The sequence below is a fragment of the Pleurodeles waltl genome, chromosome 5 (assembly GCF_031143425.1).
Source record: "Pleurodeles waltl isolate 20211129_DDA chromosome 5, aPleWal1.hap1.20221129, whole genome shotgun sequence".
Lineage (NCBI taxonomy): Eukaryota > Metazoa > Chordata > Amphibia > Caudata > Salamandridae > Pleurodeles > Pleurodeles waltl.
In genome coordinates, this window is record NC_090444.1 from 1,174,372,913 (window position 1) to 1,174,388,881 (window position 15,969).

The 15,969-nt window shown below is 44.7% G+C and overlaps 1 protein-coding gene across 2 annotated transcripts in view; it reads left to right on the plus strand.

The window, feature by feature from the left end:
- The window catches only part of LOC138296348 (heat shock factor protein 2-like), a 198,325-nt gene that overhangs the window by 80,006 nt on the left and 102,350 nt on the right, over positions 1 to 15,969 (plus strand). For both annotated transcript variants that reach the window (XM_069235398.1, XM_069235399.1), the window contains one exon: positions 7,815 to 7,884. In XM_069235398.1, coding sequence (XP_069091499.1) covers positions 7,815 to 7,884 — 70 coding nt within the window. The remainder of the gene's footprint in view (positions 1 to 7,814; positions 7,885 to 15,969) is intronic.

The following is a 15,969-nucleotide window of genomic DNA, read 5'->3' on the forward strand; positions in this document are numbered from 1 at the left end:
CGGACCCCCGCTGCTCAATGTAAAGGTCTGTGAACTTCACAGTGAGCTATTTTTGTTTTTGTTTTTTTTTTGTTTTTTTTACCCCGTTGTAGGCTATCTGGGACAGCGGGCAGCCCTTCTGATGTATTTATTTATTTATTAGTTTCTGTTTACCTATTTATTTTTAGTATTGAAAAGCCCTTTACGGGCTATCTGGTTTCCCTTGTGGTGCCAATGCTTCAGCAAGCAGGGAGCTGTTTTGACAACGGGTAAGTGCTTGCCAAAGCATTTCTTCTCTGTCAGGGGGCAGAGATGAAAGCTTTAGACCTGAAGTGTTTGCTGTGTCTTGGCTGCAGCCAAGCCACACCAAACAGCTATGCCCCGGAGGTGGGCACCCTGGGACATAGCAGGAGGTGGCCCTGGGGAGTGGCAGTCCCCAGGTCCATTAGTGGCTCCTTGAGGGGGGCCGCGCGGTTCCCCTCCAACGTGATGATAGCCCCGGGGGTGGTGGTCCCAGGGGCTCATGGGTGTCCGAAACGGACCCCAATATATTGTTTTCTCTTTGACCCGGGGGTAGTGGTCCCCAAGATGCAGGGGAGTCATGGGCCCCCCGCATATACTTAATAGTAGCCCCAAGGATGTGGTGGACCCAAGGGCGTGAGGACCATGGGTCCCGTCTCCACCCCATATGTATGAAAATAAAAGCCCCGGGGAAGTGGTGGTCCCTAGGGCTGCGGGGGGTCTCCTGCCCCCCCCCCCCCCACACACACACACATTTTTGTTAAAGCCCCTAGTATCTCACCAACCCGGGGCCTATAAAAAAGAAAACGAGTGCAGGAGTCTGCACTTTTTTTTTTTTTTAAAGTTGCAGTGAATTTGTGCCAAAAAATTAACAACAACAAAAAAATGCTTTTTTGCTCAGGGGAGTCCCTCTGGGACACCCCCACTACCAAAGCTAAGGGGTCCTGGTTTGAAGTATTAGCAGCCAATCAGAGTTGTGCTTTTCCATGCATGAGCTCGTCTTTGTTTGCGGATACTTCGTGGCCAAAGAGATACAAATTAGAATTTCCCTACATTTCTCAAAAACTACTGAACGTATATACACCAAATAACAAAAAGCACAATCTGCGTACCAACAGCTAGCTTTCTGGCAAATTTGGTGTAATTCTGTCCAGCAGTTCGGGCTGTAGATGTGTTGACAGATCCTATGGGAATTAACATGGAAAACGCAATGTTTTTTTAGTCCCCTTTTTCTTGGCCCCTGCTTGACGGATCACCCCAAAACTTTCCATGCGCACCAAGAATCACAGGGCCACTTTTTTTTTTTTTGGGGGGGGGGGGCTAGAATTTTGTGAAGATTCAACAAATGGTGCTAAATATAAAGGCAAGTCAAAAAGCGATTTTTCTATGTAAACATGATCCTAACTATAACTACCTAGTGGCGACTGCCACTATATAGATAGATATATAGATAGACATATATATTGGGCGTTTGTCCGCAATGGCAGGCTAGGGGACATGTTTTACTTTGTCACACTTGGGATAGCACAATTTGTGCTGCTGTTCTCGAAGGGGCACTTAACTTACAGGTCCTGGGTACCCCTGATTTCATATAGTATTGGCTTAGAAATATGTTGGGGGTAAACCAATTAAGAATACACTTGTAAGGGTTGGAAAAGATGCACTGAGGCCTGGACATACACGGGCCCAGTGCATTACAGGGTCAGTACACAAGTATCTATTAGTTAAAAAGTGAGTGTGAACCTCCAGTAAGCCAGTGCCTCACACATACACTCTTTGAGCACTATTTGAGTACTGTTTAAAAGGCCCCTGGATTACAACAGTTATTTTGGGACCTCTTGTTAAAAAAAAAAATGGACCAGATGAACTATTATGCTTGTGCTAGATCCCATTTTGCTATTCTATTGTTGTTTGTTCTGAAGAATTTCTTAGCATACAAGTGCTGTAAATAACAGGTCTACCTATTACCAAATTTAAGAGTCCTCCATTTATTCACCTTGGAGGATGGTAGACAGTCACCTCACCTTGAATTTTAACTTGTGACATGCAGGTCACTGCACATGTAGTGCACATTTAATTCTCTGTCAATATACACTAAACTGTACCAGTCATGTTCATGTTTTTCAGTTGTTGGAGGCACCTTGTTTTCTTGAACAGACAATGCACACATTCCTCACACTTCTCTGTGAGAGAAAAGCATGAAAATAGTATAGCTCTCCAGAACCGGACCCACTCTTCTTGCCTAGTAACTTTCCAGACAATTATATGGTTGTTTTAGGACCGAAGCAGATATCTAATTTGTTGGTCTCTAGCTACACTGCCTCCAAGTCAGAAAAAGTGTGCCTGACTTCAACTTCATATACAAGCCAATAGTTCCTCAGCTCTTTTGGGAAACTAGTACCATGCTTTTCGAGAATCACCGGACATATTTGTGTACTTCCTTCCTTGAGGAAAATATAGATTTCAGGAAATCCTTAAAGAAGGCATGTTGACATTGGACCACACTATCAGTTTGGCCAAGTACACAGCAGACCTCATGGCTCATTTTCTTTCAATGTATATATTTGGATGAACACCAATGCCCTCTACAACTCTTCTTGTGAGACCTGTATTTTATTCCAGCATATTAGGCAATCATGCAAGCCCACTTCAGTACTTAATCTTTTTACCTTGCTTGTTCATTGCAGCAGTGCACCCAAGCTGTGTCCCCCATTCTGGGTAATGGTTGCTACTGCCAACTCAGTCCAACTCGGTCCAGGCTTTGTGATGTGTGGCTGCCTGTCCAAGAGTGCTCGCCTTTTTATGTTGCAGCCTACTAGACAGCTAAGCTGTATTGTTTGCTAAAGACATTTTGGGGACATTCAGAAAGTTGATTTAGGAGTGCATTCAGCCCATTGCTTACCATTGGCTTTGCAGTTTGTAACTCACATTTTCTGGCTTTCTATTTGCGGGCTTTATTTGCTTTAGGCTGTCCAGTTTGAGTTTGGCCCTCCCATTGCCTAAACCTTGTTTACTGTATTCTTCCACAAACTTGCTTTCTGTAAACAGGCCTTTAATTCTTATGTTGTCACATTTGTTGTGCATTTCAACAACAGAGGTCAAATGTCAAGGTGTGTCTCGAAGTGAGAGCGTTTGTAGGAAAGAGGAATGCAGATTACTCTTGTGAATGGAGCCCACTCGTGCCCCTCCCATGCTAAATTTACGAGGCTGTAACATAACCTTTAAGTAGCACATCACGTAACATGCAGATGACAGATTTTTATTTTAGCTATATAGGTAAGTGTGTTACTGCTTTTAACGCAGAGATCCTTTTGTTACTTGCAGTTAATATATTGTGATCCTTCTAAAATAGCATGGTGAGCTATGGGGTTAATGCGACTCCCACACCTTGTCACCCTCACTGTTTTATGCAACTACCATCTTGTACATTGATTTACGTACTTACATGATTTATTGTCAATGTATAATATGTATGTTATGTAAAGCACTCTGACACCCTGCACTGGGATGAGTAGCGCTATAAAAGAAATAAAATAGGGTATTTACATTATTTTTTGCAAATACTGGGACAGACCAACACATCTGACATTACTCTTATAAACACCGACTGAACAAAGCCAAAAGCGTGCCTCGCTTAAGCACCTGTGAAGTGATAACAAGCTGTGAACCTTCTTTTCCTTCCCCTCCATTTACATCTAAGTGTGAGCCTCCAGACCGCACCCAGCCAGGATCAGATTCGGTCAAAAGGAGGCATTACGGCCACTTAACTTCGGCCTTTATCTTTGACCCAAGAGGAGGTGAAGATAAATAAAAAAGCCCTTGCTCCACCTGCTTGTTGCTGCTTAGTATGAATGTAGACAACAGTGCAGGCGCTGCTAAACTTGTCCTGGTGTCTGGAAATTACACTGGGACATGTTCAGCATAGGCAAAAAGCCAAATAACTTGTTAGGGTCTCAAGGGGCTGAATTGTAGGCATGGGGAGATTAAATGATTTGCCCAGAATCACAGGATGTTGAGCCGAGGCAGAGACTCGAACCTGGTTCCACCAACTCTGAAGTCTGCAGCTCAGGCCATTATGCCACATCCTCTCCCTTTTAGAGGTTATCACGTCTCTTCGCTACTGCACTCTGTACCACTCCAGTTTAGGCCATTCCACTCCACTCTGTGCCACTGCACTCTATGCCTCGCCACCCTGCACCGTTCACTCTACCCTGCAGCACTCCTCTCTACTCTGAAACAAGTTACTTTGTACCACTGCACACTGTGCCCCTCTATGCCACTCTACACCAGTCTACTCCAACCCACTGCACTCTACCCAATGTACTTCACACCACTTATCTCAAAACCAATGAACTCTATGCCACTGCACTCTATGCGACCTACTCTGCACTACTGCGCTCTAACCCCACCATACTCTACTCTGCAATTCTTTGCCCCATTGCACTCTACACCACTGCACGTGAAGCCACTCTATGCCACTCTACACCATTGCACTCTACGTCACTGCCGTCTACGGCACTCTATGCTACTCAGCACCACTGTACTGTATGCCACTGCTCTCTACAGCAATCTATGCCAATGCACTCTGTGCCAATACACTGAACACCACTGCACTCTAAGACACTCTACTCTGCAAGACCGCACTCTCCGCCACTGAACTGTACGCTACTCTGTACCACTCATCTCTATGCCAAATCACTCTGTCACTTTAATTTACACCACTGTAATCTACTCTGCACCACTGCACTCTACACAACTCTACGTCACTGCACTGTACACAACTCTACATCACTGCACTCTATGCCACTCTATTCTACACCTCTGCACTCTATCCTACACCACTTTCTTTACCCTGAACCACTGCACTCTACTCTGAAACAATCTATGCCACTCCACCCTGCACAACTCTACTCTATGCCGCTGCACTTTCTGCCACTGTGGTCTAGGATGCGGCACTCCACTCTACTCTGCACCACTACTCTACTTACTCTTTGCCACTGCACTCTACGGCAATGCACTCTACATCCCTTTACTTAAAACCAATGCTCTCTAAGCCATTGGACTCTATGCCAATCTACTCTAAACCACTTTAGTTTGTGCCACGTCACTCTAGACCACTCTACTCCACTATACAACACTCCACTCCGACTCTGTACTTCATTAAACGCTACTCTGCTCTATGCCACTTGACTCAGCTCCACTCTTTGCCAGTCTGACACTACTCAACGCTACAATGCCCTACGAAACTCCGTGCCACTTTGCTCCACTTTGTTTTATGATGCACTACTATTCTACTCTATGCCACTCCACACCCCTCCAGTACTCCACTCTGCACTACTCCAGTCTGACACTCTATGGCATTCCACTTTACGACAACATACTCCGCTCTACACCACTCTATTTTCAGCACTTTACTCCACTCTATGCAATATTCTCTACACCTCTCAACTCTCATCTATGCCACTCAGCAACACTCTGCCACTCCACTCTACGACACTCTACTTCACTCTGATACTCTACTTCACTCAGCTCTACAACACTCTACTTCACTCTATGCCCTTTCCCTCATCGACAGTCTACTCCCACCACAACCCTCTACAATATAATGCCACTCCACCCTATGGCACTTCATGACACTCCACACTTCTCACTTCTACTCTACACCACTCCATGCCTCTCTACACCACTCCATAGCATCCCACTCTACTCCATGACACTACTTTAGACCATTCCACGCCACTCTCCTCTACACCACTTATAGACATGCCGAACAGCTACCCAGCTGGTGTACAACATGGCTAAATCATATCGACAAAACCAATAGCTCTAGCAAAGGCGCAACCTATTGGCTTTACCAATGCTTGTTTATATGTATCCCAGCAGGGAGGCAACCCACTGGCTGCCATTGATTAAATGTATATTCGGTCCCCTGAACCAGGTACCTTCGTTGTGTGTTTTGATGGGAGGAGTTAGGGGATTACAGATACAACTTTGTTAGCGGTTTCTATTTGGTCACATTGTGCATGATGCACTACATGAAAGCTTTTCTTTTGGAAGGCTGGTTTTGTTCTTGTTAGACATGCCAATCTGCTCACTCTCCTTCCCAGGCCACCCTTCATGAAGTCTTTTATATGGTTGATGAATGAAGGCTACTGGCTCATTTCTTTGTGTAGAGTAGATTTCCCCATCCCTGATGGAAACCCCTTGCCGTTGCTGTCTTCTAGACAATTTGTCTAAATGTGAAAGCCAAAGTGACCTGGTATACACAAACTATTTTGGCCAGTCTGAAGTTTTCCATCTTCTCACTCTTGGCTTGAGATTCTAAGAAAACTTGAAAAAACAGAAAGATGTATTTTTCCAGGATTGGATGAGTGTTTGAGACCTCTCGATGGCGGATATTTAAACAGACTGAAGGAACCAGCAGTCAGATAATCTATTCTGCCCTGATGGCCAGGAGGAGGAACAACATAATCTGGGCGTTGGAACTGCAACATCACCTGTTTTCTGTCCCAACCTCCACCTTTGCATTTATGAAGCTTGTACTCTGCAGGACACAGGCATCATACAGTAGATAAAACCAGAAGAAGCACAAGTCACCTTACCTTAGCATCCATGGTGTGTGGTCTGATTCTTTAGTCTGGAGTAGGTCATTCTATTCTGGAACTGTTTGAACCATCTTTGCCCTTATATGCATATATCAACATTTAAATTTCCTGCCAAGTCCTAATTCTGAAGTCCAGCTGTCAGAGAGAACTGGTGAAGCCAGTCACCTCAGTCGGTACACCCAGCCCTGTGGGTGACCCAGCCGCTCGGACATCTCAAACACACGTGGTATATTTGGAGAACTATATCCTTAATTGATACCCTTCCGTGGGATTGTGTGGTAGATGCTAGCCCTCTATTACGTGTCCCATTTAAAGAAGGACAAGCTGTTTGATGCTGATTGGCTTTAGGACTCTCCTGGGCTCTTATGACTCTTAAGACTTTGTGACCGAACTGCATGCTGGTGTCCTGGCCTCTGGTACTTTTTCATAAGATAGAGCTATTTCTCGGCATTTAAGTTATTGATTGTTACTGTCTGTGCTTCTAAACCCTACTGTCACCTAAAGTAACCTTGATGACTCTCCCTTGTTTGGTTTTTGGCCAATTACACTAGAGACGCAACAGTTAGCTCCTCGTTTCTAAGATGTTTCCCTCTGCTGGGTATCTGACTGTCATGTAGCTTCAGGTGCTCTTGCACGTTTCAGATATGTCCTTTTCTCCGGCCCTCTTCAGAGCAGCAAAATTGGGCAGATCTTACCTCACAGATTGCAAATATATGCCTTCAGGAGTTGATGCCTTCACAACTCTTCAGATGACAATGTTTTGTATCCATCTAATGCACAAGTAGGTCAACTGAATATTTTTTCTTCTGGAAAACGTCCAATGCATAGACAGCATTCCGAGCTAATTAATCTGGAATAGGATGATGTCTGTCAGGAAGGGTTACTTACGGTAAGTGACTTGTTTCAGTCCTTGCAGTGTTTGTGATGCAGTATAGTTCAGCATGCCTGTCATTACTGAACTGAAGTCTAAATTAACACTATACAGCTGTAATAGTTTAGAATGTGTGTGCCATTCTTGAACAGCCATAAACATTTGCAGTTTTGATTTACCTAACATTAACTATATGCTTTCTGTTCCAAGCTGAACCATTAAAGATAGTCACTTCTATCAGTTGTGCTTCATTTGTGCTTGAAATCCATTAATTGTGTGTGTGTGTGATATTTAATTATGCTGTTAATTCTGCAAGTGATGTATACCATTTTTCTTAGACCATTGATGATTGACGGTCTTGGACACTATAACCAGCTTCTCTCGTCAAAGTCTGAAGCCAATAGAAAGGTTAGTAGCATGATTTGTTTCATTTGAGGAATAAATAATACTGACCCACATGAGAAGGCACCAGTCCACTCTCCATTTTAGCACCGTTCTGCAGCACAAGTGCACAAATGTGTGATGGGTAGGAATCTGTTTCTGTGATACAAGGTGCAGATGCTTATATATTCTACTGCCTGTTTCCTCCTACCAAAAGACTGATATAGGCCTCTGATTTCTATGATTTATTCTTAATAATGAGCAGATAAGAAAAGAACAAACACATATATATTATGTGCTCGACTGACGGATCGCTGAAGTTTCAACAAAACAGTTATGTAATGCAAAACATAGCTAAATAGACACTGACCACAGACACAAACATCTGAGCTCCTTGAGCTGTTTATTTACTGTTTTAAACATTGAAGACCTCTTAATCGCTTTACTTTCACACAAATGTTAATAAAACACAATTCTCTATCCCTTCTGTGTTAAACTAATTTCCTCATCGGTGATGAGCTTAGTATTTGATGGTAAGCGAGTAATTTGCACGTAAAGCAAACTAAGCATTTTAACCTTCAGTTAGATAGACAACACCTCCATCACAGGTTAGGATAAAACACATGGACTCAAATACTACACCATGAATGGTGAGAATTCAGCCTGTGGAGGAGATACCTCATGGGAGAAGCTAAGTGGGAACAAAAGTATAGCATCAACTGTGCCTTGGTCTTCTGCTAATTGCCATCAAACTTCCTAGTGGTGGACAGTGATATGAGTACATGTCTGTCTGTAGTCAGGACAGGGGCATTCTTTGAGGCAAAACAGTTGATTACCAACAATTGCACATTGGCATAGTGCATTTGCTCATTCAGTATTGCTGTGTCACACTTGTATTTACTTCTGTGTAGTGTAGCTAACGGAATTCTAGATGCACCACTCCCATGGCAAGGATTACACTGAATGTTACACTTATTAAACAACTGTTCTAGAAAATTAGTGGGTGGTCTGTTGGATGTACAGAAACCATTGTGAACATGTTTGCAAAACACATTAATGATAAGGGAGTTTTCAGTGTGTCATGTTGTTCCCAAGCTTTTGCAGTACTGTCTCTTAGCTGTCTTTGTAGAATCTGTCAAGGCTGTAAGATATACATATCTGTCTCCCACTTGGCAAATGCTAAGCTATTAAGAAATCTGTGGCAATTGAGTTTGTTGATCGATAAGACATAAACCCTGACCTATAGCATTTTTGCAAAATTTTCACAGAGATTTTGACCTTCCTGTTTAAAATGAAGAAGCCATTATGAATGGAAATCGTGGCTCACCTTTTCTTCCTTATGTATAGGAAGCATTGAGGCCATGCAGAGATCCAAGGGGAGTTTACCATCTTCTGTAGCCTCCTCAAACATTTGAAGTATTGGACTTGACACAAATCTAACTGTTCTCTTGAAAGACTGTATGGCTGCCATTGGGTCCTCGAGACTAACTTTGTTGGAGTTGTTTAATCACTGCTTTTACTTCTTTGATGGTAATATCTCCCTCCAAGTTGTGGCTATCCTCTGTTCTCAGCTCAGGCACATCACCTTCATCTACAAAGGCCTTCAGATCCTCTGTGGCCACCTCTGCCTCAGACTTCCAGAAGGAGTGAAGATAAGTTCTTCCTCACCCATTACCACCGTAGCATCATAACCTCATAATGTGTGTTCTTGTCTGGTCTCATTTTAGATATTTTAGTCCTGCTAATCTTTATGAGGCGCCCTTTGAGCCAAGGGCTACAGATGACCCTTGAGATAACTAGGTTGTCGATCCCTTGGGAGACCCGGACCTCAACCACAATCATCTCAGGTCATCTCCAACGACGATACTACAGCATTCCATGAGGTCATTCAACTGGCAGTCTTCATTCACAAAGTGGACATGCACGTCCTTCACAAGGAGGAGAACTTTCTCATAGAGACGCTTTGTAAGTCAGAGCAGATGGTGCAGTTGCTGTCCGTGTTTAAGGGCATGATCAAATCCGCCCCTGAGACATTTAAAGAGCCCATTATGGCAAGAGTAGTAGAAGTATAAACCTTCCACTAGTGTCTACACCAGAAGGCATGCCCCCACCCCATGCACCCGCACCACCCTTCCCAATTCCCTCATCGTCATACTGGCTGAAAAAGGGCATCTTCTGAGTCCACAGACCATGCTGTGCTGCCTGATGAAAGGAGTAAGAAGGTGGATGCTGCAGGTAAGAGGATGACTGTTATGGCAGTCGCTCACTGGTGTACAGTATAGCCAACTCTGTGGGGCTCCTTTTGTGCTTTGACAGGTCCCCCAAAGAGAAAAAACGCAGGAGCCGGTCAAACATCTCACCAGGCCTTCAGGAAAAGAAGAGCGAGGTAGTGTCCAAGGGGAAAATCATCTCCAACCTTGTAGGAAAGTGGATTATTATGTGGTATGGTTATGATGGAAGAAAGTCACAATCTCTATCAGGTACAGTTAGGATTCTTTAACAAATCCTTTAGCTCAGTCATAGGTAGCTGTGGCTGGGGCACAGAGCAGGCAGGCTTAGTGGAAGTAACAAGTGTTTAGCATTTAGAAGTACCAAACCAACAGGTAAGAAACATGACACAATAAAAATCCAGCACCAGTTTATAAAAATAGAGTGTGTTTTTATCCTAGATTAGAAGCCAAAACAACAAAACATTTATTGAGCGGAACCAGAGATAAGTCTTTGTAATCAGCTTTGCAGTTTCTGAGCCAGTGGGCTAGCACAACTGCCAATCCTCTCTTGGACTGGCCACAGAGGGCTGGAAGCCAGTCACAGGGACCAGTTAGGTCCAGGTAGACAGTTACCTGTCTGGTCCACCAGTCTGAATCCTTAGAGAAAAATTTACAAGGATGCAAAGAACGTGGTTCTAGCCAAGTAGTGGTCCTGATGCTGGGTATGCCTGATGCTGAGAAGATGCTAAGGATTCTGGAGCTGCAGAAGAGGTGCAGCGACCATTCCTGGCGTCAACCTAGGGTCCATGAACTTCAGGGATTATCCCTGGCATAAGCGGGTGTCTCAGAGGACCAGGGTGTCCTTCAATGATGGCCACAGGCCCCACAAACGTGGGACACATCTGTCAGGTCAGGACTCTGTCTCCCAGCAGGCAGTTTGACATCCAGTGGCAGACAGATGAACCTGGGAAGCCAGGCTCTCATGAGTGCAGGCTTCCTTCAGTTTTTGTCGCCCTGTAGCTGCAAAAAGAAGTCAGCCAACTGACTGCTGAAGTCACTCCTTCTGTCTTGGCACACAAGAGCGAGTTTTCCTCAAGTGGGCGCCTAAAGCTCAGTCTTCTCTTGCATGATCCTCAGTTTAAGTAGGTGCAGTTCAATCTTGATGCAGCCTCTATTTATTGATTCAGGGAGCAGCAGGGCAGACCTCCTTTAGTCTTCTTTCCATTCCATAAGTGATCTGAGGACTGTGGATCTGGGGTACCATATTTATGCCAAGTTCTTATTTGTGGGAGGGGTGGACTCACTTCTCAATGAGGCAGCAGTTCCCACTAGGCTACCCATCCAACTTTATATCACTTCCTGGTGGTTTGGCCCTCAAACAATCCAAGAATAACCCTCCCTACCTCAAACCAAGATGGCGCAAGCCTTTTTCCCTTTTGAGTGGCCTCGGGCACACCCCTGAGGTGTACCCAATGTAACGGGCCACTCCTCCTGGAACACTGGTTCTGCAACAGGTTTTTCACCTCTAGAGGAAATGGTAGCATATCTGCCTACACAAAGGAGTGGATAGGCGAAGGTGTGATTATCACTTGCGTCTCATCTGTGGCCACCACCGCCTAGACATCCTGCTGGAGGAGGTCACATCTCCTCCCTCCGCAATTGTCTTTATTCCCTGTTCCTGGAAGCACTTCACATTTCCTAGCAGGGAAGTACCATGTTGTCTCGGGTGACAACTGCTGCAGACAAACAGGAAAGGCTACCAAAGGTTTGGGGAACAAAATGGTGAGTTAAAAGTTACCTTAAGTCCAATCTCAGCAATGAGTCGGGTTTAATGTAACGATTAATGTGGTACCTTGGAGTAACATCTTTGGTGGTCTCAAATGTCCATTAGCACTTAGCGCTGTGGCTAGTGAAACTCCTTGTTAGCCAATGGGAACTCCAGCCTTGCTACAGTAAAAATGGCAGTTTCATGATTTCACTGTTAGGGCATGCTAAATACAAAAGAAACATGCCCTTCTTTTTAATTTTAGGCACCCTTTCTGGTTGGCTACCTAAGCCTTCCCTATGGGCAACGTACTAATAATAAAAGAAAAGGTTTTGTCCTAGCAAAAGGGTTTACTTTGCCATGTCAAGTTGGCAGGTTCAAACCTGCCCAACTAGGCTTCAGTGACAGTCTTAGAGTAATGTTTTTTCCCTGTCACTAGTGGTGGCACAATTAAGCGTTGTAGTCCATTAGTGATATTTAACTTACTAGTCCTGGGTACTACTTTTACCATATTCTGGGGGCTTGTAAGTAAGTTAAGTGAGCCAATCGGGCATTAGCCAATGGTACACATATCTTGAGAGGCATGCACTGGGGTCTGGACACCATGGTCCAGTGCACCACAGAGCAAAAAAACAAAACAGTAGCCTCAGATGCATCGGTCAACATAAAAAAGATGTCCTTTCCTACAAACAGCAACATCTGATCGGTTGTGCCCTAGGTGCCCCAGACCCAGTCTTTTGGGGCGTTGTTAACAGCATCCTAATCTCAGACGCCATGCCTAGCTCCACATTTTAGTGTCCAAGCCAGAGGTCCAACAGCATCATCTTAATCTCTCATTTTATGGGGTACACCAGTGTGGGCTACAGGTCGACAAATAGCTGGAAAAAATCAAGATGAACCCAGACATCCAAGCCCCTGCTGCTAAGTGCTTCTTACAGAGGCCGCAACCTAGAAGAGGAGCTAACATGATTTCACTGACTAGCCACATTCCTGTCATACGCAGCAGCAGTCCATCCACCGGCAGGAAGGAAATCGTTATACCAAAGGTACCTACAGGGGCATTAACTACAAAACAAGAGAGTAGAGGCCTGTCTGTTGGGAAGACTTCATGATTTCCTCTGCTACTAGTAGGAAATCACCTCAGGTCAATGGGTTCTGGAGGTGGTTTGTCATGGCTACTGCCTAGAACTCCCCCCAACAATCCCACCATGTACACATACCATCAGCAGACAGTTTCACCTTCTCCAGCAAAAGATGCAATCGCTTCTCCACAATGGGGCAATTGAAAGAGTGTTTACCGGGCAAGGGTGTCTATTGTTTATTTCCTCTTTTCCCAAGAAGAACTGCTCCCTAAGACCAATACTGGACCTCAGGCCACAAGACAAATACATCTTGGTGGAACATGTTCACATAACAACCCTGCAGGACTTCATCCCTCTGCTCGAAGAAGGTGACTGCATTAGACCTCGAGGACGCCTAATTCCACATACCCATCCACTGTGCCCACTGGTGCTACTTTCACATTGTAGTAAGTGAACAATACTACCAATTTAAAGTACTGTCTTTTGGGGTTACCACTGCCCTAAAGGTGTTCACAAAGTGCCTGTAGGTGGTGGCTGCTTATCTAAGAAGGTGTGGCACTCCTGTTTTACGCTATCTTAACGATTGGCTGATCAAGAGCGCAGGCTTCATTGGGTAACCCATACTCAAGTTACAACCTCCTGCTCCATTGCCTGTGATTTACCATAAATGCCACAAAGTCCCTCCTCCACCTTTTGCACGTGCAGTTCTTACCGGGGACCATATTAAATGCAGTTACATGCAAGCCTACCCCAACCAACAGAAGGTGTTGACATTTCAGCAGCTGCTGCCTCTTTTTCAGGCCAATTGTTCAACTTAGTCAGGATTGTAGCTAGGGATGGTAGCCTCATAAAGTGCTGCAGCCCGTTAATGCTAGATTTGTTCTGCATACCATACATCATCTGTTCTTTTTGCATTTGTCGCCCCAAGTCGGAAGGGTACGCCCAACCTTGGGTCCCATGCTCACTGCGCCACTGGATTCAAGCTAGCCTAGCTGATGAAGGGTGATACTGTGAAACCAGTCCTAGGATGCTTGTTTCCGGTCCAAGGAGGACCTGGCTTGGCAGTTTGGGCTGGACTGTTCCCATGAGGAACAGGGTCAAGACTGATTTGCATATGGCGGGGTCCCAACTGGGGTGGTGTTGTGAGCAAAAAAACAATGGATTAAACCCAGATCTTTGTGACGGGGGTGAATGTTTGATTTGCTCTGCATTCCGTCCATCATCTGTTCTTTTTGTATTCTGTCAACCAAGTCAGGAATGGTAAAATTTTCTTAAATTATTTCAGGTATAAGAAACCAGGGGACGCAGGTTTATTGAGTTTTTCTTTTTTTCCCAGATACACTTTATTAGTTTTCTGGCCGTAAATACAGATTCCAATCAGTTTTTATGAATAGAAGCAAACAAACTAACACAGAAAACATCTCCAACAAAACGTCCCTACCCCCTTCCCTCCCTCCCAGTGTACCACATTCGTATCCAGGTGCCCAAGTAGGGTCACATGTAGAGAACACTAACGGTCTACAGTATTGTAGTAGTTCAATGATCCACTACTTACTGTATTGGCCTTGATGTGAATTCCTCAAGGGAGACCTAGCCTAATCAATTCAGGTCTTGTAGTCTTGAAAGACATTTCAGCGCACCTCGTGTGTCATCCATATACAAAAGTACTGGCTACCAACTGCTCTTGAGATTGCTCTGGTCCTCATCAATGCGATCCATCATACTCTCAGTTATCATTGTTTTCCAAATATGCCAACACCATGTGTTCCTTACAGGAGTCCTCTGTTTCCAGTATTTAGCAGCAGACATCCTTGCAGTTAACAGCAACTGCTTTATCAGGTGCCAGTGTTTCAGAGTATCCCCTTGCCATCCTTCCGAAGGCTGGCTAATACTGTCACTGCAGGCTCAGCTGGCACTGTGACTCCTGTAATAGCTTTAATTGTGGATAAGACTTCTTTCCAGAAGTGTTGTAACTTTGGGCAGCTCCACCAGATTTGGAGTAGATCCCCCCCACCATTGTGCACCCTCTCCAACACAGATGAGTCATGGTCTTTGGGAACATTTTGTGAAGTTTGTCTGGTGTACGGCACCAGCATGTCATTATTTTGAGTGCTGACTCCCTATGGCGAACCGACAGGTTATACTTAAAAATATACATATCCATCCACAACTTTTCCCATTTGTGTGTGCTGATGGAGTGTTGAAGTACCTTTGTCCACATGTGCATGTAGGACCAGGGGTTTGGCGTTTGAGAAGCGTTCAGATGTTTGTATATGGCATGAACCCACTTCTTAGCCTCCTGTGTGATGTGAGGGGTTTTCGGCCCTCTGTCAGCTATTGGGTTGCCCTTGCCTTTAATTGTGGGTGAAGGACCCAATGTTATATTTGTTGGTATCGGAAGTCTTCTGTCTGTAGAAGCTGGTATGTGTTTTTTTTTTACAGTCCACCGAGGATCTGATTTCAATCTTTTAAAACATGTCTGATATCATTCCACAGTCTCCTTCCCTCCAAGGTGGGTCAGAGCTCAACCCTAGATCCGGTGTGAAGTCTGAATTGTTCAATATGGGGGTAAGAGGAGATGGGAAAGTCATTATGGCATGTCCAGCTACCACATTGTCCCCTGTATTCAACAGTGTACTAGTAATTTGGATACAATATGTATTTTAGTGTCTATACTTGCGGGGCTTCCAAATTACGTCCCATAAAGTACGAGCCACTACATCCCTGCCTGTGAGGAATCGATGTTTGCAGGATTTCCGCTTGGACTATTCCCCTGTTATTCGCAGTTCAGTGGAGGATATGTTGGAAGCCCAGGCCCCCTCTCTCCCGTGGATGCATCAAGGCCTTTGTAGATACTCTGAGTCTTACCCTGCCAGACAAAGTTGATAAAGGAGCGGGTGAACTCCTCCAGTGTGGTGCATGGGATGTATAAGGCTAGAGCCAGGAAGACATACAGGAGTCGGAGGGACCAGGGTCATTTTGATTGCTGCAATCTGGCCCAGCCACAAGATGTACTGGTTATTCTACCTTTACATTTCGAGGGTTATATCCTTCA